We start from the raw sequence: 26515 nt of genomic DNA, 5'->3' as shown, positions 1-26515 counted from the left end.
ACTTGCTTCGTCCTTTCTTTGCTTTAATACTACTCTCTTTTCACTTGATTGTGCTCTCTTTGGGTCTCTTGTTATCTCTGTTTATCCAAGTTTCAGGGCCATCCTTCTAAACCTTCGTTATCGGCGGATACTGTTTCTGTATTTCCAGCGAGACACCTAGAATCATAACTTTCGTTCCACAAATATACAATGTCGTTGATGCACGCCGACAACCTGGCTCCTCAGCCTATTACAGATATCTTCACTAGCGATACATGCATTGACCGGAGAAAATGCCACCGGACAGTGCCTATGAAGGTGCTTGCGCTTGGGGTGGGAAGAACTGGTACTGCTTGTATGTTCTGTCTCCTGTGAATTCAAGCCTTATGCCAGCCTTCTGACGGTTTACTAGCCCTCCGCAAGGCTCTTGAGAGATTGGGATATGTCAAATGCTACCACATGATGTCCGCCAGTGTGGAGAACCCTCCTGACTGTCTGATGTGGCACGATGCTCTCTGCGCCAAATACGACGGTGTGGGCGAGTTTGGCAGAAAGGAATGGGATCAGTTGCTGGGAGACTGCCAGGTATGCTTGGACGATCGAAGAGATAGAAGAAATGCAACCGCTGATCCCTCTCCAGGCTGTCTGCGACTGGCCTGCTTGTGCCTTCGCCAAAGAGTTGATCGAAGCCTACCCCAACGCCAAAGTCATTCTGTCAACCCGTGATGTGGACTCATGGCATGCGTATGTGCTGCTGTACAAGTCTATTCAGAAGAGAGTTTAAGTCTAACAAATTCTGCAGTTCCGTCATGAAGACCGTTTACTGGCGTGTCACCGATCCCGAACACCGTTTCGTTTCCCACTTCAGTTGGGCCGCCAGCATGTACTACCCCATGCTGAACAAGTTCTTCGAGACGTTCTTCCGCGGCGACTTCCCCAACAAAGGCAAGCAGGTCTACCTTGATCACGTGGAGGAGGTTCGCAGCCTGGTTCCTCCGGAGAGACTGCTCGAGTACCAGATTAAAGATGGCTGGGGACCGCTGTGCGAGTTCCTGGGCGAGGAGGTCCCTGACACCCCCTTCCCCCGTGGGAACGATATGGCAGACTTCTTCAACCGCTGCCGCACTCGCAACCGGCGCCAGATGATGAACGCCGCTCTGCAAGCTTTTACCATGGGTGGAGCCTTGCTGGCGACTGGGGTTGCTGCTGCCATGGTGTTCAAGCGCTTCTCCCGGTAATGATTTTCTTTTTTCCTATTTCGTCCGACATGTGCGCTGGCGCCATGGATCTTTGACCTGTCCCTACGTTCCAGGCTTCTTGAACATTAATTCTTCAAAATATGTTTTATGCTGATTTCCTAATTTAACCTCTGGTTTGCCCACCTTCGTTTTGCTTTGGGGTCTGATCCTCATTGCACAATTGACAAATGATCTCTTACCATTAGCCCGTGGTTCCTTGTCCAAGACTGTGTGGTGGAGGAATTGCTTGGCTCTAGGGCCGGATTTGATTTATAGAGCGAGACTCCTCTGAAACGAAATAGATATCCTAAATGCTGCTGCCTAGTTATATCAATAAAATCAAAGAATATTGCTCCTTCCTAGCCTATGATAGTTCGACTTCCTCAGCACTGTCATTCCTTGGCCTCCTTGGTTCATGTAGAGGAAGCTCGGCATTCCCTGGCGCTCAGCCCTGGAAGTTAGGGGGTCACCCATCTTGGCTGAGACATTTATGCAAGATGGGCAGCCCTATGGGGTTTGTTGGGAAATCATTAATTGCCCGCGTGCTTGGCTACAGGAGTAGTTTCTTGGTGTCCCAGACAGACAGATACTGATGTCTGTGTCGACAATAATTGATGGTTACTGGTCCAATTGCCTGGCGTGTAACCTGATCTTGAAGATGCCGGATACCCGAGATCACCAAGCCTGTCTATTGCACAGTACTTTAAACATGTCTCCCAATGAATCCTGAGTAGGCGAATTGTGGCTTGTGATTCAATCAAGGAACGATACTCGCAGGTTACTATTCACAGATTGATGCAGCTATCAACTCTTACGGTCGATCCAAAGGGACAACACTCAAGTAGATGGAATCGTGCTCCGTCCACTGAAACTCGCCTTAGCAATGCACGTAAAGTCATACGTAGCCCAGTACGTAACCCAATGCACACAGCTAATGCAGTTACACACTCCTTTAACTCCGTACTCCAACGACCCCTGTCGCCAAAACCGGGAGCAAGGACAAACTAGTCTAGTCTAAATACAGTATACTTCTAACAAATACGGCCAATGTACTCCGTAGTGGGGTGGCTTCAGCCACAGTTACGACTACTGGGCCGGACTGACGCTGTGGCCTCTGCCAACCTTTGGCTGTAATCTAGGTAGCGTGACGTGGCGTAGGTACAGGATTACAATTCCCAAGGGTGTTGGCTCGGCTTTAAGATGCTTGTTGTTTTGGGACGGGGATATACAGTACGAGTATGATACGAGGGCGTTTCATACGAGAATGTAATATTTGGTAGGATAATACCCAGTAGAAAAGTATCTGTATACAGTTTTTAAACTATAAAAATACTTCATATGTGACTTCAAAATGGGTGGCAAGACCACGAGTTCACGGATATATGGCTGGTCAGCTTTGGTGGGAGCTTGTGCTTGGAGTCGACGTGTGCCATCGGCGATGATGATAATTCATTCCTAACTCGATCCTTTGATCAAAAGAACTGCAAACCATTCCTTGTGAGGGAGGCATCTTTTCTGGGTATGCTATAAAAGCCCGCGCAACTATCGGACCAATGATTGAGTATTGATGGAGTGTGCAATTCTCGTGGCCCACCAGACCCGAGGGTTTTGCGAATTTCTTTAGTTGAGCGAGTCGCTGGTCTAGGTGGCAGAGAATAGGATAGGTACTTCCATAGCTAGAAAACAAACCCCACGGCGTTAGTATGAAATCTTGAGGCAGCATTGTCTGACATTTGAACTGAAACGCTTTAAGTGCTGTGTCAACTTTCTGTGTGTCTTCCCCCAGCTCTCTGCAGATCATTCCCGATCGTCTTCTTTCCCCAGGGGGAGGTATCGTATATATCATTGATCCCCGTACATAATTTGATTAATACAGTTCCTCATTTCCCTTTGCGGCGCCATCTGCGACCTCACGACACTCTCGTTGTCATTCTCTCCGCCGGAGTCTGTATGCAAGGATATGAAGTATTCATGACATGATCGCCCTTACTCGCATATGTGGAGGATTTGCTCCGTCATTGACCTTTCGAGTCGTTTCAATTTTGTTGATCCTCCTGCTATGTTTTCTCGAGCGCATCGTCGCAGAAGTCGATTCTGAGTTCAAATCCGTAAGTCTGCTATTTCAAGGCGATTTCGTCAACGATAGTGGCGTCGTCTCAACGTGAGACACGACAACGCAGCTAATCTATGATTTCTGGCGCTATTTATTCTAGAGGCCCGATCTATACCCGCCGGTCTTCACTGTTGAACAAAGTGAACCGAACAAGCTCAGTCCAGGGTACATCTTTCTTGGCCCGTATGAGGCAGATAATTCGGGGCCATACATCTATGATACTGAAGGGGTAGGGATTATCGTCGTCCCAATTGAGTTGTACAGTCGGAAAATAAGCTGATATTCCACAGAATTTAGTATGGAGCGGCTGGGGTAATTCGGGGCCTGGGAATGCCCATGGCATGCACGTATGCAAGTACAAGGGAGCAAACCACCTGTGCTTCTTCCAAGGAATCCAGCAGAATGGGTATTGCAGGGGCCATGGCGTCATTATGGACAACCGGTATCGCATTGTCAAGACCGTCACCCCCGGGGGAGGGATTGCGTCGAGCGATATGCACGAGTTCCGCCTGGTAAATGACGGCAAGACGGCGCTGATGACGGTCTATCAACAGCGGCAGTTCGACATGAGCCTTTGGAACCTAAGAATGGGCATGGGCTGGTTGATGGAGAGCATCTTCCAGGAGATCGACGTGGAAACGAATCAGGTCCTATTTGAATGGCGGTCTCTGGACCACGTCGATCCATCTGTGAGTTACACCTACCCGTCGTCCACAGACACGTCTGGTACCGGGTTCGAGCCGCGGTCTCCGTGGGATTATTTCCATATCAACTCAGTCGACAAGAACAAAGATGGCGATTATCTGATTTCTTCGCGCCATACGAGTTGCATCTACAAGATCTCCGGCAAGGACGGGTCGATCCTGTGGCGGTTGCACGGCGCCAATCCATCTTTCAAGAACATCAACTTTAGCTTCTCGCAGCAACACGATGCACGCTGGCTCGGTGAGAATGCCACACATACGCTCCTGTCCCTGTACAACAACGGCTACAACGGCTACAACCAAACGCATCCCTATTCGTCCGGCATGATAATTCTCATCGACCACGTAAACAACACGGCGACACAGATTCGCGAATACAAGCCGCTGAATGACGACATGCTCAGCTCAAGCCAGGGAAATATGCAGGTGCTGCCGAACCGTAATGTGTTTATCGGGTGGGGGAACAATGCGTATATCTCCGAGCACGATGAGCAAGGCAAGCTGGTCTTTTGGGGTTACATTGACAAGGACAAGATCATGAACTACCGGGCCCTGAAGTTCGAGTGGGAGGGTAACCCGACCGATGTCCCCGCTCTGTGGACCTATGCCAAAACCAACGATGGCTTCTCCCCGACGACCTTTTACGTGAGCTGGAATGGTGCAACTCGCGTGAAGCACTGGCGATTCTACGGCGCCGCAAACTCGACCGGACCCTATGAGTTGCTAAGCCAAGTCGCCAAGCAGGGATTCGAGACCACGTACACCAACGCGACCTTTTATCCCTGGTCATATGTGGAAGCAGTCGACGGTCAAGGCACAGTCCTGGGCAAGTCCCGGAACCAGTTTACCTTCACACCGTCGCCGGACCTGCAAGGCTATTGCGCGGATGACTTTTGCAGCAAAGCAGAAGCGTACGGCTTGCCTGGCGAGGAAGACCCGAAGCCATTCATTCCTCCTCCGGGAATCAACTCCGTTCCTTGGATCGACCCGGGCCACCCAGAATCGCACTACAACTTGGGGCAACCCGGTGCAGCAGCCCCTTCATCCGCTCCACAAGGCGGCAAGGGGATTCATGGTAAGTTTTTGCCTTCGACTATGCCGTTTGGATTATCTGCTGATCATATTCGAAACTAAGCAGGATGGATCATTCCTGTGGCCGCTGTGGCCCTCGCGGCGATCGGAATGGTCTTAATCCTCCGCGCCAGCCGTCGACAGCGCCATCTGCAGCGAGCAAAGGAGCGCGGCTCATCAGAGTCCTTGAACGAACACGAAGCGAAGGCTTCTACCAGTACAGCTGGATTGCGCTGGTGGGACTGGCGACGATGGGTCGACTCGCAAGACGAAGCACATCACTATTTTCCGTTATCTGAACAGAGGCCACATAGGCATGCAGATTCATGATCAACCTCAGATACCCAGTATATAGAGTACCTAATGAAATTAATGGTATAATTGTATAATATTGTACTTTATCAGTTCACCGACTCACACATCAGAACCAACAACGTACGGTACAGTACACCTTGACAGAATGACACAGTGTCACGAAATAACAATACACGAACCGAACGAGGAGCAGCCCGGAGTTACGTATCGGATACGTGAACTGATTGACTCGCGCGCTAAAAGCCGACGAATGGAGACACTAGGTAGTCTAAGTGGGCAGATAGAAGTTTCCGGCACATACGTAAGTCAATACGAGTCTCGCTGCTTTCTTACGATGAACTACAAATCTAGGTAGATAGACCATGATGGAAATTATTCGGTTTGACGATTGGAAGGTGGAAGGTTCACTATGCAGAGCTGTTGAAAATTGATGGAAATTGTATGTGCTGGGTGTTGATCATATTCTCAAACTACACTTGAACTCACCGGACCTGCCAAGCCTCTGGTCAGTTAGTTTGACCCATGGCACGAGTCATTCAGGAACCAGAGACGGGAGATTTATGGATCTTGCCTAAAGCAGCAACTCCACCCAAATGCCAAACAACTTCATATGATATGGGCGATGGGCCTTTTGTTGATCTTTACAAAATACTCTTATACGGGACCCATCTGGCCAGCCTTCTCTATCTTCCATCTTCTTGGCATCCTGTTTTTATTCTTTATCCTTTATTATTATTTATTTTTTTTCTTGGCTAAATCAAAATATAATTAGTGGAATAATGTAGGTAATTTTCTGTTACAGATCCAATACTGTTGCTGTATAAGGAGGCCGGGTTTCATCATGGATTCAGATTAATGCATTGCCTTGGCCACAAATGTACTCCCTTGGTAGCCAGGAAGTGTGTAAATGTCAACACCAGCATTCAGCATTAGCATCATATCTTGTGTATGAAAGCATTACTCAAAGATGCTAACATAAGTAGTTAGTGTACTGTGGAGAACGCTATCAAGATCTCTGGGTTGCTCCGACTTCCGTTTTCTGTACAGTAAGAATGTTCGATAGTGATGATTGACATCCGTTTCATCCTGGGCTTCTTGGAGGACGTTGCGGTCAACGGTGACTATTTCTCCTCTCCTTAACAGTCGTTGTTTGCTATTCCTTTTCTTGTAATATTATTTCATTGCTTTTCACTTGTCACTCTTTCTGTCTAGTCTATCTCTTTTGATTCAGAATTATCTGTCGTTCATGTTCTGTCTGAATCGTCGTCATCACAAGCACTGCGCCCCTGGGGCCCCCCTCCTACTGGCGTAACCACTTTTCGTCGGCTGATCCTATTCCTTCTACTAAATTCTACTACTTATAATCCCCAGCCTGTTGACGTAGTCTCAGGTCGCCTGCATTGGCGCCCTATCGGATGAACCACGCCCTCGTTGCCTGTGATGGTCCAGAAAAGAGCTTCCCAAGGTAGCCGGCGGCCTTCCGTGACCAGCGTTTCGTCCTCTACCCCCATCACTCCAAGTTTTACCACCTCTGTTATTACCACTACTGATAAGCATTATCCTCACCAACAACAACATCGGGATGCCCGTCATACCCGGGCAACTTCTTGGACTTCCGGCCACGATCAGGGCGGCGAACCTTCCTTTGCCGATTACCATTCCTCTGCATCTCACTCACGACGCCGGCGCGAATCCAACCTCTCTCTCGCAGATCTCACTGAGGGCTCTTCCCCATCTTCCTCGCTCTCCTTCGACCACCCCAATATGGCTATGAAGACCACTTCGTCAGAATGGAATCCAGGCCATGCCCGCAGTCGCTCCCAAAGTATGGCGCAGATGAATGCCTCCCAGGCTCATTCCATAAGTGACCCCGCTCCCCGCCCCGGCCCCGTCACCTGGATGTCCCTGCCTAGAAAGAAACAACTGGCGCTCCTGGGTCTCTGTCGCGTCTTCGACTTCTTGCAGATCGCCTCCTTACAAGCGTACATGTTCTACCAGCTCAAATCCTTCGACGAAACTCTCTCCGACTCCGATGTCTCCACGCAGGCTGGTATCCTCCAGGGCGCATTTACTGCCGCACAATTCGCGACAGCAATACCATGGGGTCGTGTGGCCGATGCGGAATGGGGCGGTCGCAAATTCGTACTGTTGGTCGGGCTGGTAGGCACGGCGGTGTCCTGCCTGGGAGTCGCCTTTTCGACGTCGTTCGCGCAGGCCGTGTTCTGGCGTTCGTTTGGCGGCGCGATTAACGGGACTGTGGGCATTATCCGCACAATGATTGCAGAGAATGTCAAGGAGAAGAAGTACCACTCTCGTGCTTTCTTGATTCTACCCATTGGGTTTAATATCGCTGCTTTGTTTGGCCCTGGTAAAGTTCTTTGCTTTCATTGCTCTTGCTTGCGATTTGACACTGACCATTACAGTCATGGGAGGTATGCTTGCCGATCCCGTCAAGAGCTACCCCCGGCTGTTCGGCCCCAATTCTTCCTTTGGAGGTGCTTCCGGTGTCCAGTGGCTCATGAAATTCCCCTATGCGTTGCCCATGCTGGCCAACGCCGTTTTCCTGTCACTCTGCGCTACGTGTGTCGCAGTGGGCCTTGAGGAGGTATGGAGTTTATACCCTGAAGATGTGAGAATCCTACTAACCCAACCAGACTTCACAAGCCTGCAAGGGAAAGCCTGGCCTGGGCGCTTTCGCCATGAGGCTCTTCGCCCGTGGGTTGAAGGCTGTCGTTCCGTCGTCGTCACCTCTATATTCCAGACTTCCATTCTCCGACTATGATGAGGAGGGTCCCCTACTGAGCCGACCAAACGATCCCACCGAGAGCTACGAGCTTGAAGAGAAGGCGGCCAAACCTACCAGGCACGCTCGCGTGTTACCATTCCGACGAATCTGGACAAAGAATGTCCTGTGCACTCTTCTTGCCCAGGCATTTTTCGATTTCCAGATGGGGTATGTATCATTATCTCCCGATATAGCTCGCACCTTTGTTGACGATTGCCAGTGCCTTCAACAATCTATGGTTGCTTTTCCTATCCACCCCTCGCTATGATTCCAGCGACCCTGCCAGTCCCGTTCAGAGACTGCCCTTCATTTTCACCGGGGGCTTAGGGATGTTGCCCCAGAGTGTTGGCTTCGCCACGGCTATCCTCGGGATCATCGGCATGCTCCTCCAATTCACTGTCTACCCTTCAATCAACGGCCGTCTGGGCACAGCCAAGAGCTACCAATATTTCCTGTCGCTCTTTCCTCTGGCCTATGCTTTTGCCCCTTACATTGCTCTGGCGCCGTCATCCACACCCCCTCCAGGGCAGGCCAACGGGCCTTGGGTGTGGTTCTCCATCATTGTTGTCCTGTTCCTGCAAGTCAGCGCTCGAACATTCACACTCCCGACATCCATTATCCTTCTGAACAACTGCTCACCGCACCCTTCAGTGCTCGGTACGATTCACGGTATCGGACAGTCGGTATCTTCGGCGTTCCGGACCATCGGGCCTATCTTTTCCGGAGCCTGGTACGGTTATGGTCTGGAGATCGGCATGGTCGGCTTTGCCTGGTGGCTAATCGCTCTGGTGTCCATCTTTGGATCCATAGCAGCGATTTTCGTTTATGAGGGCTCCGGCCATGAGATTCTACTCCCAGGAGAAGAAGAGGACCTCCGGTAATACATTTTGCTCTATTTATGATTCTTTCGTATGATGTCTTTGTCCTGTACATATGTTCTCGGCACATGCATACTCCGGTGTCCTTGTGGGGTGACCTTTTTCTTGCTCATACTTTTTCCTACGTCTCGCTTGCTGGATCGCCTGACTGGTGCATCGTCAGGTGGGTGGCTTTGTTGCTTCGTTGTCTGATACTATCTTTGTTGCTTCATGCTATGGACATTGTAACTTCTTGTCATATATGGTTGGGATTTTCCGGTTGGCTTTGGGCCTCATGCATGGTACGGCAAAAGCACATATTACACTTAGAGTGTGGAGGACTAGATCTTAATAGATGGCTGTGTCTGAATCGATACAATGATAATCCCATCAGATATTACTCGCAGTTGGACAGCGCTGGAATCACATAGCTACAAAGAAGTGTAGAAAGCGTCAAAGCCGACGGCTCGTCAACAATCATCAATCATCATTCAACGTGATCTCTCGGTGAACAGATGAATCAAGGCCATAAATTCACCGCCGCAATGCAGCAAACCGTCGAGCCAGCTCATCCAATTCCGGTATCCCCCCCGAACCACCCGCATTACCGTTCCGCGCCCTGGGAGGCTCCTCCACCTGCGTCTCGGACTGGATCTCACTGCCGGGAACCTTGACACGTGGATTGGGGTTATCTGACCGCGGCCCCGGCGGCGCAACACTGACGGGGCTCTTGACGGACTGGAACCCCCGGGGTGGCGTCGCCTTATTCAACTCCGAGGTCTCAGAAGCGCGCCGCGCCTCAGCCATGTTGACTGGCCGGGTCGGCGTGGAGGGGACGGCAGCGTCGCCATCGCCATCGCCATCGCCAGGTTGGTCAGTATCGCCAGGCCGATCGCCGACAAACTCCCGGGGCGCCTCGCCGAGCTCGCTCTCGCTCTGGCTCTGGCTCTGGGCCTGTGCTCCCCACGAACTCCCATACGCCTTTGCAATCTCCCGGAGATAGCTCTCGACGAGCTCTTGCGCCGGCGGCTTCACACGCAGTCCCTTGACCAGCCGCTCCGGCACCCTCACGTCCACCAGCTTGTTGTCCTGCGCCAGCGTCATGAACTCCTTGCCCCAGCGCTCGGCGAGCATGCCGCGCAGCATGGTCAGCTCGCGCACGTCATGCGGGAAGCGCGGCCACGCGTAGAAGATCACGGCGGCGGCTTCGTCGAGCGCTGCGTCAATGTAGCTCGGGGTCTGCTCCTCGTCGTTCTCGTCGGCGGCTTCCTCCGCCTCGGTCTTGCGGCCTCGGCCCGGCGTACTTTCCGAGATGTTTGGTGTCTGCTTCTTCGACCAACCCCCTGCCCAAAATGAAAACCCCAGGAATGACTTGGACGCGGTATCCCCACCTCCAGATGACGCGTCCTGAGGGTGAGTGTGACCGTGCCCGTGCTTCTGCGCTCCCATCTCCGCTTTCAGGGCCTCCTTGGCGCGACTCCGCGCGCGGGCGCCCTTCTCCCCGAACGCAAGCTGATCGAGGACATTGACGCGCGCGAGGAGCAGCTCGCAGTATAGCTCGACCATCTCCATGACCTCGACGGCGATGTCGGTTGCGATGACATTCTCGACGCGGATGCGGGCGGAGGACTCACGGCCTTCGTCCAGGAGCGTGGCAAGTTCGCGGCGCTGGATGACGGACGAGGCGGTGTCCTTTCTCTGGAGAAGGCGGAGGCGCGGAATGAGGAGGCGGAGGGTGGAGGTTAGTCTGGTCTTGGATGCTGTGTTAGTGTTCGTATCTTCTCATTGTTGGAGCTGCGGTCATGGTCGTGATTGATAGAGCGGGATGGGCGGGGTAGGTCCGAGGTACAGTGTCTTTGGCTATAGCAGAGGGTTCTGGGTAGGAAGGGGTGAGTGTGATTTCTTTCATAAGACTTACTGTTTGTACTGAAGGAGGCATTGTGATATTGGATGTTGCTGATCTGGTTTTGTTGGGCCTGGATGGGCTGAGGGATGTCGAAGCTGGCAGGTGTCCAGAACCACTGCCGATAGATAAATAAGTTGATAAGAGACGGCTGCCTCCACTTCCTGTTCTCTACTCCAAGGCACCCACAAAAAGACGTCCATGAGTGCAGCTTGTGAACAAGCTAGTAATTGTCGTTATTGGAATGGTTCATCACTCACAAAAGTATGTCCAACACTCCAAGTCTCGCCTGCTGCCCATAACTAACTCCATAGGCTTGACTGCTCAAATTGCGAGTCTTAGTCGGCCATTGGTCCTTGGGGTATTTCTACATCACAAACAACAAGGAATGCTATTTGCAATGTAGCTCTCAGTCTCGAATCTTCCGGTTGCATTGCCATTGTGAGTGCAGGACGCAACCGCTGGACAGATAGCTAGGAAATACAGTCACCCTGGACAGTGACCTTATCCTCCGGGACAGCACGAAGTCACTACACTTCCTGCGATACTATGGTCAATGGCTCTAATTGCACAATCCCCCTGAGGCTGTGAATCTGAGATGGACTCACCCGTGCATACCCTGCCATGGTCTCTAGCTGGGCCATCAATGACCGGCCGTGCTCATCTACATCCTCGAGCTGGATCAGACAGCGCCTCAGAAAGTCCAATCCGGCATTATTTCCAAAATCCGATTGTAGACGCAGGAACTAATCGGTTTCAGCTTCGGGCCAATTAGGCTTCACACAGCGCCAGTCAGATAAGACTTCAAGGAGACTCAGGCCGGATGTGGAAATAGAAGTCGGCGACAACGAGTAGAAAGAGACAAGCGGCCACACCTTCGCCATCTGCCAGAACCCAATACCGCTAGACCACGAAGGTGTCTAGATAGTGTACTCTTTGGTTTGTGATTACGCCGGTATTTTATATTGAGCAACCCTGTCGACGACGGAGTTACAGCTTCATCCGCTATCTCCGAGGATTTGGCTACAACCGTAGACGTTTAAATCCAGGTTCAGCTCCTGTACTGCCCAGATAACATTGATCTAGAACAGCAACGTCTTCATCATGCCGTCTAGAAAACTCACCTGGCTCATCACCGGCTGCTCCTCTGGTTTTGGTCTATCCCTCACACGCACCGCCCTGGCCGGCGGGCACAGGGTCATAGCTACCTCCCGCAACCCTTCTCGCACCCCGGAGCTGGTCGCCGAGATTGAAAGCCGAGGGGGCAGATGGGTGCAGCTGGACGTTGACAGCGCCCAGAGCGGCGACGTGATCACGGAGCTCGAAAGGGGTGGCGAGCAGATCGATGTCTTAGTCAACAACGCCGGCTATTCCATCTACGCGCCTATCGAGACCATCACTGAGGAGGAGATGCGCTCGCAGATGGAAACCATGTACTTTGGCCCGCTGCGTCTAATCCGCGCGGTTCTGCCTCATATGCGCCAGCGCCGGTCCGGCGTGATTGTCAACATGAGCAGCGGGGCCTCCCTCGACGGGATTCCTACAATGGGCGTCTACGCGTGTGCTAAGGCTGGTTTGGATGGTATGCATCTCTTTCTCAAAACAGTTCCAAAGGGCAATCAGCTAACCGCATAGCTCTCACCAAAATTCTTGCCAAAGAGGTTGCCCCCTTCAACATCCGCACCCTAACCGTCGTGCTGGGGACGTTCAATACCAACATGATCAACTCCATCGTCCTTGGCAAGACTCCTCTACCTGAAGACTACAAGGGCACCTTCACCGGGCAGGTCCAAGGCCTGCTTCTGAACGGGAAGATCAAGCCCAACGGTGACAAGGACGCGGCCATGCAGGCTGTGTACCAAGTGGTTGTTGGCGAGGGTGTGGGAGAGGGCCACGAGGCGGAGAAATTGCTGCCTTTGGGGAGTGACATGACTCCTCGTCTCAAGGGAGTGCAGGACTATCTCGGTCACGCCCTGGAGGTGTTTGGTTCCGTGACCAACAGCGTTGATGTGGATAAATGAGTGTCTATTCGATCGGATAATCTATCACTGTCCAGCCCTTGGTGTAATAGTGATTTGTTCTTGGGATTCTGCCCCAGACTCTCGCTAGTATGCAGCGGGTAAGAGACATCAAGTATGCAGGGTGCAGATTCCCGGAAAATGGGCTATGACATCAAAGTATGACCAGCGACGAAGATATCCTTAAATTCCGACATTTGTCGTTTCAAAACGTTTGACCTGTGTTACCTGGTGGTCTCTACTATACTCTCCCGTCGTCGTCAGTCTCCTGGACTACAAGCTACCTTGGAGAAGTAATAACATGGATATATGCAAGTGTCACATTGCTCCAGCCTATCACGAACAAGCGATTAATAGACATTATCAAAGTCAGCTATCAGCTCACTATCCGATCTCAGAGTGGTATGTTCAAGCCCCATCGTCAATTTCAATCGGCAACAGCATAGCAGATCGTGCATTCCGAATCCCCAAGTCAAAAAGAAAACTGCTGATGAGCAGAGCAGACGAAGCGAAGAATATATAATGTAGTATAGGCAGGTCAAAGGTCGTCAATATACAGATAACGTCAGTCGTCAAGAATGGTATAAGTATGGTACGGTATGGTTCAATAGGACCAGGGTATCCCGAAGAAACGAGAAGGAAAATAGAAAAAAAATTATAATGTTCGAGGCATCGAAGAGAAGTTGCAAGAATGCCAGTCCACGGCTAAGCTGGAGCGGGTGACAGCAAGATGATGTAGTAGCAGCAGCTCACTACAGGTTGATCATGATGGCCGCAACGGCGCCCATGCCCAGAGTCAGCACGGAGACGGCAACATCGGCGGCACTGCCCTCCTTCTCCTTCTCCTTGGAGGCAGGGGTGGGAGTGGCCGTGGCTTGTGCCGGACCAGCCGTTTCGTCCGCCATGGCCTGCACTGAGACCGACTGCTCGACGAACACATGAGGCTTGTACGTGTACGAGAATGTCCCCGATTCGGAAGCCTGTCCGGCGCTGGATGCCTTGGCCGATGAGCTGGGGTCGCTGCTGGCGGAGGGCGTGACCGTGGCGCTGCTCGAGCTCGAGTCTGTGTCAGTGGGTTTCGATGAGGATGACGAAGCAGAAGTCGACGTGCTGGAGGACTCTATGCTGGACGAGGTTGTTCTGGTGGTGGAGCTGGGCTTAGAGGGTGCCGCGGTTGTGGAGTGGGAATCGTCATCACCACCGCTGCTGCCGCCGGACTTTTCAAAGACCACAACGTTGGCCTTTTCGCCCTTGGGGACCGTCACCACACAGAAGGTGGCGCCTCCGGCTCCAACGGAGGTGCTCCCGATCATCTCGTTGACCGCGTTCACCGCGGGGTCGATCTTGCATGGAAGGCCGTTGCAGCCATCGCCCTCGCACTCGATCTCAATACCAAAGTCTGGGACGACGTCGCGGAAGGGCGTGGTGGGCTCCAGATAGATGGGGTTCCATCCAATCTTCACGAACGTGTTGCCGTCTCCGTCGGTGTTTGCGCCGGCAACATAAGGTGACCAGTTACCGATGGGTTTGGCAGAAGTACCCCAGACACAAGCGGTCTCGGTGTCATAGCCGGGAGGGTTGATATAGAAGCTGACAACGGTCAATACGAGATGAGATAAGAGTATCCTCACCGGATGCACTTACTGAGCGGCGGTTTCACACCAGTAGCTGAGGTCAGGCACGGCAAGAGTAGCTGTGTCCTCGACCAGCGTGGGAATCAACATGGCCTCGTTTCCAGGCAGCACAGTCTGGCAGATCGCAACCTGCTTGCTGCACTTATTCTTCGCGCCCACGGCACCCGTGCCGTCCTGGCAATACGGCTTATCGGGGAACGGCTTCTTGATCTGACCGTTCTTGTCGCAATAGAGACCGCCATTCTAGCACACGCAGCACTGTCAGGATCGTCCCGTTGGAATGAAACCACCCAATGGAAAACTCACCATGGACTTGGGGTACGAATACGAGGTCGCTTCGGGGTCCCACTGCATGGATACCTGGCCTGGGGGACAAGCGTACGGGCAGTAATTGCCAGGCTCGCAGGCCTGATCGGGGCTCATCGCCCATCCGGCGTTCTTCATGTTCGGAGTCACAGCGACTAGGCCGGCATCGGTGGGGAACTGGCATTTCCCTCCTCTCTTTTCCAATGGCGCTCCAACTTCTGCAACGGAGTGCACGGCACTGTGTTCATTTCTCATTTGGTGTCGATGCGCATGCTTGGATGCCTCAACACTGGCGACGAACCACAGCAGCGCAGAGGCGCCGGAAATCATGTCGAATCTCATCCTGACGACAGTTGTCCCTAGGTCTCTCCCTTATCAAGGTGATGTTGCGGATTTCGAAGCCGAAGTAAGTCCAACTCCACACTCCGGAAACGAAAGACTAGGGTCAGCAAAATAGCAAATATAACGAGCGACTACTCCGAAGAGTGAAAAGGAAGGGAACAACCACCACCAGATAAGGCGAGAGGGGGATGGATGGATAAAGAAAGGAGGGAAAACGGGGAGATGAACGCCAGTGAGGAAAAGGGACCTGCCCCAAGTCCAACACGAGCACTACTGTGGACTAGGCGATTAGCCCATTTTCGCACTGACTCCAGACCTCATGAGTCGGGATTGACTCTGCTGGTGCTACGCTAGAGAGCGCAAAGTAGCGAATGAATCGTGGTATGCCCCATATATGAAGCAACGGACTTCCCGATTGGGATAATCTCGAGGCTATTTGGAGTCTATGCCTATTCGGGCCGACTGGGCTGATTCTACAAGCCAATCACAGGCTGTTGTGCCCCAGTAGTTCATGCCCCACTAGACCCAGTGGGGTTAGGCCACTGAGTGTTGTACCTTGCTAGTGGCCAATCAGAACCTGTGCGTCCCTGAAGCTACAGGGATCCTGACTCTGATCCCATGAACGCTGCTGCTCTCATTTACTATCGTTGTATGGAGTATGGAGTACTCGGCACATACCCCGATTGTTTCACAGTACAGCTATCTATTTAGCCGTGCTTTGAGTCGCTTCCACATCTACCATGCAGCTTGAATACATGCAGAAGCCAGGCTGTTTACTCTTGTCTCCCATGTCAACTCGCGGAGGGTAGTCTACCAGAAATAAAAATTTTGCTTTCTACAGGGCCTAGACTTTGCAAGCTCAGTGATCAGCAGGTACACTGACAGTTTTACTAACAGGCACCAGTAAACTTAGTGGTCATTATCCAAGTTTTTCTTTGTAACCCGGACTCTACTTCTGTTGCGATTTGCGAAAAGGGGGCCAATCAGATGGTAGGATTTTGGGGACACGAACTATCCTATGGAGTACTCCCCGAGTTTTCAATTGATCTGACATGTCTGCGTCCGTCAAGGCGGTTTGGCCTTCCGCGCTAGCTAAATTATATGTGAAAAGAATACCTCGGACGAGCATTCTCGAGCTCTTTAGAAAGTAGTGGCTGCTGATTTGCTCATGTTTGGCTGATTTTTATCCCCGGCGAGCTGCGACCTGGACATCGTGCTACAGCACGCCAAGGAGGCCACGGAGCGATGCAACAGCTTCCGGAGCTTAAGCACAGATACACAATGTACGGATAGAAGAAGAATCAATCCCCAGTTTGTCCATCAATCTCCTTCCAACCATCAAACACCGTCGTGTCCTCCCCCGCCCCGCTTGTCCATCCCCACGCAACACAATAGTGCCGTGCAAGCAACTGCCACTCCTCGACCTCATCCAGCATCTCGAGCCGGGCAACCCGCTCCTTCTCTGCCTCACTCACCCACCGCTCCCAGATGAAATCAATATCCGCCGCCGCCTGTCCGCTATGAAGCCCGTGCTCCCGTAACCGTCTCCGCTGAGCCTCGAGCGACGCATACTCATGCAGTGTCTGCAGCTGGATCCCGCGCGTCGCAAGGTTGGCGACCATGGTTCGTCCAAAGGCGTCGTCGGGTCGGATAGGCTCGTAGATAATTAAACCCAATGGCACACTCGCCGGAAAAAGAGTCTTGGTAAAATAGTCAACAACATCGGCCGCTTCGCGAGGTGAGAGGTACACAAGGCAGCATTCTGAGATGAGTAACGTGGGGAGTGTCGGGTCGACACCCTGTAGCGGACAGGGTGGTTGATCCTTTTCCGCCGGATTGGGTGATGATGGGCTTCGCGACGTGGTTGCCGACCCTGATGCTGCGAGTGTTCGGAGATCAACAGGGTGGAGGTGGTATGTCGGGGAGTGCAATGCGTCGCCGGAGTCGGGTATGGCTACATTCTGGGCACTCCCAAGTCCTAGTGTCCGTTGTAAGAGAGGCGCTGCACGGATGAACTTGATCTTTGCGGCGGTGTTGGCGGAGAAGTCGATCTCGTGATAGATTAGATCTGAGCTTGAGGCGGACGAGCGAGAGGAAAGCAACCGGAAGACGCGCGTGTCAGATCCTGCGCCTAGCGAGATGATTTGCTTTTTCGTCTGTGAGGGTCCTTCCAAGAATCGCGCAACGAGTCGGTCGATGGCGGTGGTGCGGACGTAGGTGCCTGTTATGCCGATTCATGTTAGATCTGCAGAAAGGTACAATGACTGCGTTGTAGAAAGGTCTACCTCTGTTAATTATCGGAAGTCTTCTGGTTCCAGACCCGGGAGGTGTTAGCACCTTCGCAAAAGGATCCTCGAGATACCCAATTTCCACTGCACTCAACCGGGAGACGCTGGCGTCATTATCTGTCCCTTGTACAACACGGTCCTGGGCTGCTAATCCCCGTGATCCATGTCTATCTTCACTTGGTGCGCCTGTTTCAAAGCCTCCACGGCCTCTAAGACGCCCTCGACCTCCACCGCGACGAAGTGTATTCAGATTGGGTATCTGAGAAGCCGACATGTCGGAGAGACCTCTACGACGTGAAGGAGGAAGCTCGGGGCGGTGATGATGATATTGGCGGGGTTGTTCTGTCCCCACTACACTGGGTTGGATCCACCACCCACTGGACCCCTCGACGAACGGTACTAATTGACTGTTTCGAGGGCTGATTTGAGACTGGAAGAATTAATGGAAGAGTTAAGGGCAGAACAGCTATCCACACACTTTTTTATTTATACCGACCATCCCTTCAATGGCCACCTGTCTAGAACCCCGCACAACGCCGTCTATGCTATCTAAAAGCCCACATCCTATCTATACATATACAAAGTTGTTGCGGCACAGAGGGCAGGTACTCTGGTTGCTGCTCTTGAACCAGCGGAAGAGACACACCGAATGGAAGGTGTTCTTGCAAGTGGCGCATCGCTTATTCGGCGTCTGCATGTCCGTCGAGATCACCGAGTAACAGATGGCACATTCGCTCTGGCCCTTCAAAGCGCCCTGCACGTTCTTGCGGAAGGCCATCAGTCCGTCCACAAGATTGCCGTTGGAGAACATGATCACACCCTGAATGGTGAGCAGCCAGCTCTTCCACTTCCTCTCGTCGACCAGCACTCGGCTCCGCCCCACGACGAGGGCAGGCTGGAGTGGATACGCTGGAGGAAGGGAGATCGACAGCGCAACTGGGGGCGACTCTTCATCAACAGGGATGCTCGCGATGATCTCCGCGGTCTTGGGAGAGATCTTCACTGAAAGCGCGCGCTCTTCGTTGGGATCCTGCGTGGTCATCCACTCATCCACCCCCTTGAGTGAGTCTTCGATGATCAAAGGCGAGATCTCAGATCATCGTCAGCACCGACGTTTCGAGGCAAAGTAGATCGCAAAAAAGACTTACAAATCTCTCTGTCCACGCCTCGACAGGCCCTTTTATGCGCTTCTTTGTGTCCAGCCACCAGTTCTTCGTCATATTCCCAAGGTGCTTCAGACACAAAAAGTATAGGTGGACCAAAAGCCATTGGGTCTCTTTCTCTTGAGTCTCGGATTGATCAGGTTCAAAAGAGCGAATGTCAAACTTCGAAGCATCCACCAGTTTATTGTTGGGCTGCTGAAGGAAATCAAACATGAACTCTAGCAATGGACCAAGGCTATCGCTGTCCTTGATACTTGCAACATATTGCTCCTGAACCGGGAGAGACTTTTGTATGAAGATTAGCAACTGCTTGATTGTGTACTCGAAAGCGTGTTGAGGCATACCGCGTTGACAAAGTGGTCAAATACGACTTTCCAGCTCAGCAAGTAAGATCTTATACTGGTCCAGATCTTGTCATCGCCATCCGCAAGAGTGATCGATTCCATCGTGGGGGCTTCAAGTAGCAAAGACATCAACTCATCAGGAAGCCTGACTACGGATTTGGATAATGCCACATCAAACGAGACTTGCTCTTGCACTGATGGGATATAACGGTGCAGGAGAGTAAAAGCTGCACGTTGGATAACTCGGCTGTCAGCTGTCAAGAGATGGTATATCCTACTCGCGTCCTCTAGGCTCTCAACAGGCATCACCTTGATCAAGCGGCATAGCACTTCAACGGTAACATCTCGGGGCTGATGGAAAGCAATGGTGTAGTCTGCTCAAAATCAGTCCGTTGCACATCTCAATGCGAGGGATGCATTCTAGCTCACCGAATTTTGTAAGGGTTGAGGCTAAGCCGTTAAAAAGGACTGTCTTGCGTTCTGACCAGGCGTCTTTGACATCATCATTGCTGTCTTCTTCAGCAACGATTGACCTCAGGCTTGCGAAAAGTCTGAAGGAACCAAGGAGTAGGGGTAGAGCTTCATCGCCCCCGCTAGTCTCGCGCCAAACTGTGCTGAGAGCTTCCATGCAGTCTTCCCAATGAGACCCATATATCTCATTCAGGCAAGGAAGGACAAAGGTCAGGGTATGCATGATCTCGGCTTGAATATTGAGCGGCAAGTCCTTGGACTGGAGACATTGTATGAGATGCTTGACAAGGAAGACTAGACGCTGAGTCGGAATGGTTGACGCCACGTTTATTTCCCCCGCAAGAAGAAGATTAAGCAAAGACAGTTTTCGGAGACCTTGAAGCGCATCAGTAGAGTCGCCAAGGGATGATCCTATTGGCAACCTACCTTCCTTCTTCTCATCTTGAGGCTTCAAGCCCGTAGAGTCTGCGACCAGTTCATTGCACAGCCGGTTGCCCGTCGGATTTCCTAGAATGGATTCCCGTAAGACTGCCACCCAGGATGCCGATCGAATCGCATTCGCGCTTCGCATTTCCCTACAGATGTTAGTGATATCCTCTGTGGATTTACTCTTGTTAGCAGAGTCGAGGCTGTTCATCAGCCTGACAAAGGCTTCTCCAATTCGATAGTCCGTCGGAGAGGTATTGTTTAGAGCTTCGAGTTTGTTCTGCCAGAAGGACAGGGTTCTTAAGGCGACTGTCGCATTCGCTTCAGACTGACGGCCGTCTGAACCCGTCCACTGGTTCATCACTTTGCGGCCATCGTAAACAATCTCCAAGTATTCTTCTCGTTGGTCCGAGTGTGTTAATCCAGTAATACCGTTGCAATTTTCAATGCTCAAATCGTCGTCAATCAGCTGTACAGCTAAGGGTATGTAGTGAAACAGCGTCTCCTGCTCCTCTGCCGACAAATTGCCCATTATATCGAACGATGAAAGAACACGAATGGTGAAATATGCGAGTCGAAACGCGGACGAACACCCACTGGAATCACGAGGAATAGTGTGGTACTGTTCCTTAAGTGTATCTGATATCTCAGGGTTTACTAAATGAACAGTCCCGCCAAGCGGACTTGTGATAGCTGTCGATGGGCGAGGAGGAAGCTCCAGGAATGGCCGCAAGGCCGTCTCCCACGTTTGACGAGAGGGCAAGATATCTTTAGCGATGGAGGCCCGGGCCTCCGGGTCAGCGGCACCGAGTAAGTCTTCTGCTATGCTTAGCAGGGACCCAATCCTTGAAAGATGTTAGTTTAACCGGATATTCTTCTATCCTCAGCTCGGAACTTACGAAAGGGATTCCTCATTGACGTGATCGAAATTGTATTGCAAGAGCTCGAAACTCGACTTGGCGCTCGTCTCAACGACTCCAATCTCTTTGAATTCTGTTAGCACTGACTCTGCAAGGCTGGCCACTTCCTCGTCAGAAGTTTCTGCCAGAAACAGAAGCCTTCCAGCTAATTTCGATCCATGGGCTCCGGCCTGAAATTTGCTGAGCGCATCCGGGACAGATTTGGCGATCTGAGACAGCCCATGCAGCGCCTCGAAAACCTTCGTTGGCTCAGACAATGAATCAACGATAATCAAAAAAATCGAGTCTGTTAGTTCGCCGTGCGATGTCTGGTTCTGAAGTGCCGCGATCACAATCGGCCAGTGGAATCGGCTACCTCTGCAAGCTTGGTCCAAAGCCCGTTTGATCAATGAGTCAAGACCTGTTTTGTCATGCACTTCTTTGAAATCGAGAGTTGAAAGTAGCTTCTGGACAGCATGTGTATTTGATTGCTCCGGTTCGGATTCCGCCACTCGTTCTACCACTGTGTCAAAGCTAGAGCCGAATCCGTCCCAAGAACGGCAGGATAAGATGACTGATACGAGGCGGTCAGCCGATGGAGAGGACAACAATTCGGGGGCATCATTCTGAACAAAATCCGCCAATTCTCGAGATTGCTGTGCAATATCTGCAGCGTTGCGGATCATCTCTTCAACGACCGCAGCAGCAGCATAAGGCTTGCCATTCCGAGAGCGCAATACTTGCAAGCAATTGTCCAGAAGTGGCAAGTTTGTCTTGCTAAGAATGTTGGACACGGAGGCTCTCGCCTCTGAGTCGGCTACACTTGCAAGCACTGAAGCCTCCAGAGCAAAGAGCCGTTCAGCTTGCGCACATACGGCATCTTGTGACGATCTGAATTCCTTTGACTGCTCTGGAGCAGATAGTTTGACGGATTTGAGCAGACCATCCGCTAAATCGGTCCACAGCCGCTGGAATTCGCTCCCGTAATTGCCATTAGCTAACGCGACAGAATACTCTGTGCAGAGAGCTACGGCATTCTGATTCGGGAGCGTCCATTGCGGCGCATTTTGCTCAGCTCTCACGTACTGGGTAACTAGAGGAGATAGCCTTGTGTGTAGAAAAGCGTCCCTATCGCTGTCGGGTAGGGAACTAGTTAGCCAAATGCCTGTCTCAATGTAAGACTTCCAACCCAGAGCTTGATTTTGCCGCGGCTCTTCTCTTGAATTCACTCCAAGTTGAAACGCTTCCGTCAACAAAGTTGCACTAGATAGCCCAATCATGCGGCAAGTAGATGCCTGCGGATCAGTTTTCGCCAGCACTTCCACAGGTATAATCTGCAGTAGTTGGCGAAGATTTGACCAAAAGGAGGCCACGCCTCCCTGGGAGCCTTTCTGGATGTATTGAAGGAGTCTCTTGGAAGACGTAGTCTTTCCGGAGTAATCTTCCGCCCACAATTGCGGTCGTGCTGAAGTTACTTCCAGCAAACATTCAGAAAGATCGGAGGCCGACCCCATTTGATTGATGGACAAGGATTTGCCAATCAGAGCTGCACTGATGATCCTCCAATCCAGCTCCTCGGGTTCTTTTGCTACAGCAGACCTAAGCAAGACATAGACGGACTTGCGAACAAATGGATCGGCATGAAAGCAGAGGGACCACATCGATTTGCTATTCAGTAGATTCTCTACCGTGGCCAGATCCTTTTGGAGGTCTTCGTGAGTTGAATTTGCTGAATAAAGTCAGAACTGGTGAACAATTTTGGGAAATGATATACACACCTATGACTCGATTCAATAGCAGGAGAGCTGTCCCCACTACACGAGCATACTTTGCCTCCGCATCATCAGGCTTCACTGTCCTTTCATCACTAAGAGTTTGAGGAGTTTGTTGCAGAATAACATCATCTACAAAGTCGAGAATTGAGCTCTGGTAGACTTTCCATACTCCGTTTCTTTTCTCTTCGGTTGTGAACACCAGCATGAACGACTCTAGGGCAGCTCGATGCACGGGTCGGTCATTATCGTAGAATCCTGCAAGCCATGCCCCAATTACCTTAGGCAAATACGGGGCTATCCTTTTGCCAACAACAGAGGCAATGGATCCTTGAGCTGAATGAGCTGTCTGCCTTACCCTACGGGAAAGGTCAATCGAGGCCCGTGGATAAATCTTGATCTGCGAAATACAATCAACATCAAATTCCTATCTGCTAGATAAGCTTGTAGACATACCCAAGCATCCAAAAACCCGTCATCCAGAGTGGCATCACGACTTTCGACGGTCAATACATAATCTTTAATCTCATCTAATGCTTTTATTCTCGTAACTTCATCCTTCTTCAGGAAGTTTTTGAAAGAAATGGCCAGTTTCGCATCCGCAATTCGCGACAGATCTGGTGGCGCGGTGACATATGTGAGAGAGGAAGGGGCTCTTCCTGCACTCGAGAAGGCACTGGAGAATCCACCAAAAGATCCATATGCACCAGCAGCAGCACGGCTGCTTGAGGCTTGCGATTTGAACTTTTTGCTCATAGTAATGTGGGGTAGCGGAGTAATAGATCAGCGCAAGGAATAATAAGCGAGAGTTAAATAAGGAATAAATGAGTGAATGGGCGACAGTTTTCGTGGCTATATAGTCGATGAGCTACAATTGAGAGAATCATTCAAGTTCAGAACAAATTCTTCGCTTCATCTCCAAATCGCCCTGGCAAAACGTCACTGATCTCTTGGGACTGCCATATCAAAAGCGGCGTGATGATCGGGCTCCCGATAAGGAGATCACGTGGGCTGGTGTCATCGATCACCTAAAGAGGAAAGGTCAATTTTTGGTCGACTATGCTTCTGTCTTTCATGAGAGAGAAACAGGGCTCATTTCTGCCAGGCAGCAGCATCACGGTGGCGCTCTATTCTCACAATGAAATTCATGATCGAGTAAGTCTTCAGATGTTTAATCAGTCACTGTAAGCAATAAGCTCCTCTAACAGACCTATCGTACGTTAGTGATCTCCCCGTCCTGTTTCCTTATCCACGTATATACCCCGAACAATATGCCTACATGTGTGATCTCAAAAAGACCCTCGACGCCGGGGGCCACTGCGTCCTGGAGATGCCATCGGGCACAGGAAAGACCGTTTCGCTACTGTCGTTGATCATAGCATATCAGCAGCATTATCCGGAACACAGAAAGCTCATCTACTGCTCTCGAACAATGTCCGAAATTGAAAAGGCGCTGGCTGAGTTGAAGGAGCTGATGAAGTTTCGTTCCCAGCAGCTGGGATATACGGAAGATTTTCGAGCTTTAGGTCTTACCAGTCGAAAAAATTTGTGCCTGCATCCGTCGGTGAAACGAGAGAAAAGTGGCACTGTCGTGGACGCGAGGTGCAGAAGTTTGACGGCCGGTTTTGTTAAAGAAAAGAAGGAGAGAGGCGAAGATGTCGAGCTATGCATCTATCATGAGGTATGCGCCGATGTTCTGAGAAAGCTTTGGGTAGAACCCCTGACATTTTAGAACCTCGACCTTCTCGAACCGCATAACCTCGTTCCTCCTGGCGTCTTCACTTTAGATGGGCTTTTGAAATACGGAGAGGAACACAAGCAATGTCCTTATTTTTCCGCCCGGCGCATGGTAATATACTGTTTGAAGTCCTTGTCGGTGTGTGCTAACACAGGTTCAGATGCCTTATTGCAACGTCATTATCTATTCCTATCATTACCTCCTCGATCCTAAAATCGCGGAGAGAGTGTCACGAGAACTTTCCAAGGACTGCATAGTAGTATTCGATGAAGCACACAACATCGACAACGTATGTATTGAAGCGCTGAGCATCGATATCACCGAAGACTCGTTACGGAAAGCTACGCGGGGCGCAAATAACTTGGAGCGAAAAATCTCCGAGATGAAGAGTTCCGACGCAGAGAAACTACAAAACGAATATTCAAAGCTCGTCGAAGGTTTGAGAGAAGCGGAGCAAGCGAGAGACGAAGACCAGTTCATCGCAAATCCAGTTCTACCAGATGACTTGCTCAAGGAAGCTGTGCCAGGTAATATACGACGGGCGGAGCACTTTGTTGCCTTCCTCAAGCGCTTCATAGAATATCTCAAAACTCGAATGAAAGTCACCCATACTATATCCGAAACGCCACCGTCGTTCTTGACACACGTCAAGGACCTTACTTTCATCGAGCGAAAGCCTCTACGGTTCTGCGCCGAACGCCTTACTTCACTAGTGCGAACACTAGAGCTTATTAACATTGAGGATTATCAACCGTTACAAGAAGTTGCAACGTTCGCGACTTTAGTCTCGACATATGATAAAGGGTTCCTGTTGATTCTCGAACCATTCGAGTCGGAAACAGCCACGGTACCGAATCCAGTACTGCACTTCACTTGCTTGGACGCCGCTATTGCGATCAAGCCCGTCTTCGATCGGTTCAGTTCCGTCATCATCACTTCTGGAACACTCTCGCCGCTTGAGATGTATCCGAAGATGCTCGGCTTCCCCACCGTCCTGCAAGAGTCGTACACTATGACACTTGCCCGCCGGTCTTTCCTGCCTATGATCGTGACACGGGGCTCAGACCAGGCCCAGATTTCGTCTTCATTCCAGATCCGAAATGATCCTGGCGTCGTGCGCAACTACGGAAATATTGTGTTGGAATTCTCACGCATCACACCTGACGGTATTGTAGTCTTCTTTCCATCTTATCTATACATGGAGTCGATCATCAGCATGTGGCAAGGAATGGGTATCCTAGACTCAATATGGAACTATAAATTGATCCTCGTTGAGACCCCTGACGCACAAGAATCATCGCTCGCCTTGGAGACCTACCGAACAGCATGCTGCAATGGGCGTGGTGCCATCTTGTTTTGTGTCGCTCGAGGGAAGGTCTCCGAAGGTATCGATTTTGACCATCATTACGGTCGTGCGGTATTGTGTATTGGAGTTCCTTTTCAGTACACGGAATCTCGGATTTTGAAAGCCCGCCTTGAATTTCTACGCGAGAATTATCGAATACGAGAGAATGACTTCTTATCGTTCGACGCTATGAGACACGCAGCGCAGTGCCTGGGTCGTGTCTTGCGTGGCAAGGACGACTACGGAATCATGGTGCTAGCTGATCGTCGATTCCAGAAAAAAAGGAACCAACTACCCAAGTGGATCAGTCAGGCCATGCTGGAAAGTGAAACAAACCTGAGTACGGATATGGCTGTGGCTACTGCCAAGAACTTCTTGCGTACAATGGCCCAGCCGTTCAAGGCCAAGGATCAAGAAGGAATTTCTACATGGAGCTTGGCCGACATAGAACGGCATCGCGAGAAGCAGATGCTGGAAGAAGAAAGAGTGCGAAGAGAAGCGGTCGCCAATGGACGGGCCACGAACGGTACTCATAACGGTGCTTCTGCCGCCGCAGACGAATTTGACGACGATATAGACGAAGACCTCATGATGTTGGATGCACAGTAAATGTTTTGGGCGCATACATCATTTTCTTCTGCCAGAAGCAATTCTGTGACTTTTGAAGCGGATTTTTGTATATATGGGATACTGGATTATGATACCACGGGGTGTTCGGTGTATTCTACGTTCCTGTAGTACATTAGGTCCTTCTACTAGAATTGGAACTGCTCATCATGGCCTTGATCGTTTCAAGAGCTTGAT

The 26515-nt window shown here is 51.1% G+C and overlaps 9 protein-coding genes across 9 annotated transcripts; 5 read left to right on the top strand and 4 right to left on the bottom strand.

The window, feature by feature from the left end:
* Positions 1-189: 189 nt before the first annotated feature.
* Positions 190-1765, top strand: AFUA_1G13990 (sulfotransferase family protein; the record flags this gene model as incomplete). Its single annotated transcript, XM_747676.2, has 4 exons — positions 190-334; positions 392-564; positions 620-723; positions 782-1765. 4 exons carry the CDS (start codon positions 190-192, stop codon positions 1215-1217), a joined length of 858 nt encoding a protein of 285 aa, XP_752769.1. The 3' UTR covers positions 1218-1765.
* Positions 1766-2616: 851 nt separating this feature from the next.
* AFUA_1G13980 (arylsulfotransferase family protein) lies at positions 2617-5509 on the top strand. The gene is made up of 4 exons (XM_747675.2): positions 2617-3325; positions 3431-3559; positions 3621-5109; positions 5173-5509. Exons 1-4 carry the CDS (start codon positions 3194-3196, stop codon positions 5433-5435), a joined length of 2013 nt encoding a protein of 670 aa, XP_752768.2. The 5' UTR covers positions 2617-3193; the 3' UTR covers positions 5436-5509.
* Positions 5510-6860: 1351 nt separating this feature from the next.
* Positions 6861-9086, top strand: AFUA_1G13970 (putative MFS transporter; the record flags this gene model as incomplete). The annotated part of the gene is made up of 4 exons (XM_747674.1): positions 6861-7788; positions 7844-8025; positions 8075-8373; positions 8426-9086. The coding sequence occupies 4 exons, from the start codon at positions 6861-6863 to the stop codon at positions 9084-9086; spliced, it is 2070 nt and encodes a 689-aa protein (XP_752767.1).
* A 510-nt stretch (positions 9087-9596) lies between these two features.
* Positions 9597-11092, bottom strand: AFUA_1G13960 (IST1 family protein; the record flags this gene model as incomplete). The annotated part of the gene is made up of 2 exons (XM_077803959.1): positions 10981-11092; positions 9597-10814 (listed from the first exon to the last, which is right to left on the bottom strand). Exons 1-2 carry the CDS (start codon positions 10999-11001, stop codon positions 9597-9599), a joined length of 1239 nt encoding a protein of 412 aa, XP_077660128.1. The 5' UTR covers positions 11002-11092.
* Positions 11093-12069: 977 nt separating this feature from the next.
* On the top strand, positions 12070-12986 carry AFUA_1G13950 (SDR family oxidoreductase; the record flags this gene model as incomplete). Its single annotated transcript, XM_747672.1, has 2 exons — positions 12070-12547; positions 12601-12986. The coding sequence occupies 2 exons, from the start codon at positions 12070-12072 to the stop codon at positions 12984-12986; spliced, it is 864 nt and encodes a 287-aa protein (XP_752765.1).
* Positions 12987-13048: 62 nt separating this feature from the next.
* On the bottom strand, positions 13049-16110 carry sun2 (SUN domain-containing protein). The gene is made up of 3 exons (XM_747671.2): positions 14924-16110; positions 14628-14860; positions 13049-14573 (listed from the first exon to the last, which is right to left on the bottom strand). Exons 1-3 carry the CDS (start codon positions 15263-15265, stop codon positions 13736-13738), a joined length of 1413 nt encoding a protein of 470 aa, XP_752764.1. The 5' UTR covers positions 15266-16110; the 3' UTR covers positions 13049-13735.
* A 116-nt stretch (positions 16111-16226) lies between these two features.
* Positions 16227-17867, bottom strand: ppm1 (protein C-terminal leucine carboxyl O-methyltransferase ppm1). Its single transcript, XM_747670.2, has 2 exons — positions 17551-17867; positions 16227-17486 (listed from the first exon to the last, which is right to left on the bottom strand). The coding sequence occupies exons 1-2, from the start codon at positions 17825-17827 to the stop codon at positions 16567-16569; spliced, it is 1197 nt and encodes a 398-aa protein (XP_752763.1). The 5' UTR covers positions 17828-17867; the 3' UTR covers positions 16227-16566.
* Positions 17868-17959: 92 nt separating this feature from the next.
* Positions 17960-23384, bottom strand: AFUA_1G13920 (ubiquitin-protein ligase RKR1; the record flags this gene model as incomplete). Its single annotated transcript, XM_747669.2, has 7 exons — positions 17960-18643; positions 18702-19001; positions 19061-19434; positions 19490-20802; positions 20857-22585; positions 22635-23028; positions 23085-23384. The coding sequence occupies 7 exons, from the start codon at positions 23382-23384 to the stop codon at positions 18122-18124; spliced, it is 4932 nt and encodes a 1643-aa protein (XP_752762.1). The 3' UTR covers positions 17960-18121.
* Positions 23385-23617: 233 nt separating this feature from the next.
* Positions 23618-26493, top strand: AFUA_1G13910 (TFIIH/NER complex ATP-dependent 5'-3' DNA helicase subunit RAD3). The gene is made up of 4 exons (XM_747668.2): positions 23618-23783; positions 23853-24309; positions 24361-24477; positions 24527-26493. Exons 1-4 carry the CDS (start codon positions 23767-23769, stop codon positions 26318-26320), a joined length of 2385 nt encoding a protein of 794 aa, XP_752761.2. The 5' UTR covers positions 23618-23766; the 3' UTR covers positions 26321-26493.
* The last annotated feature ends 22 nt before the right edge of the window (positions 26494-26515 follow it).

The sequence above is a fragment of the Aspergillus fumigatus genome, chromosome 1, assembly GCF_000002655.1.
Source record: "Aspergillus fumigatus Af293 chromosome 1, whole genome shotgun sequence".
In the NCBI taxonomy this organism is placed as follows: Eukaryota; Fungi; Ascomycota; class Eurotiomycetes; order Eurotiales; family Aspergillaceae; genus Aspergillus; species Aspergillus fumigatus.
This window is presented reverse-complemented; position numbering and strand designations above follow the sequence as displayed.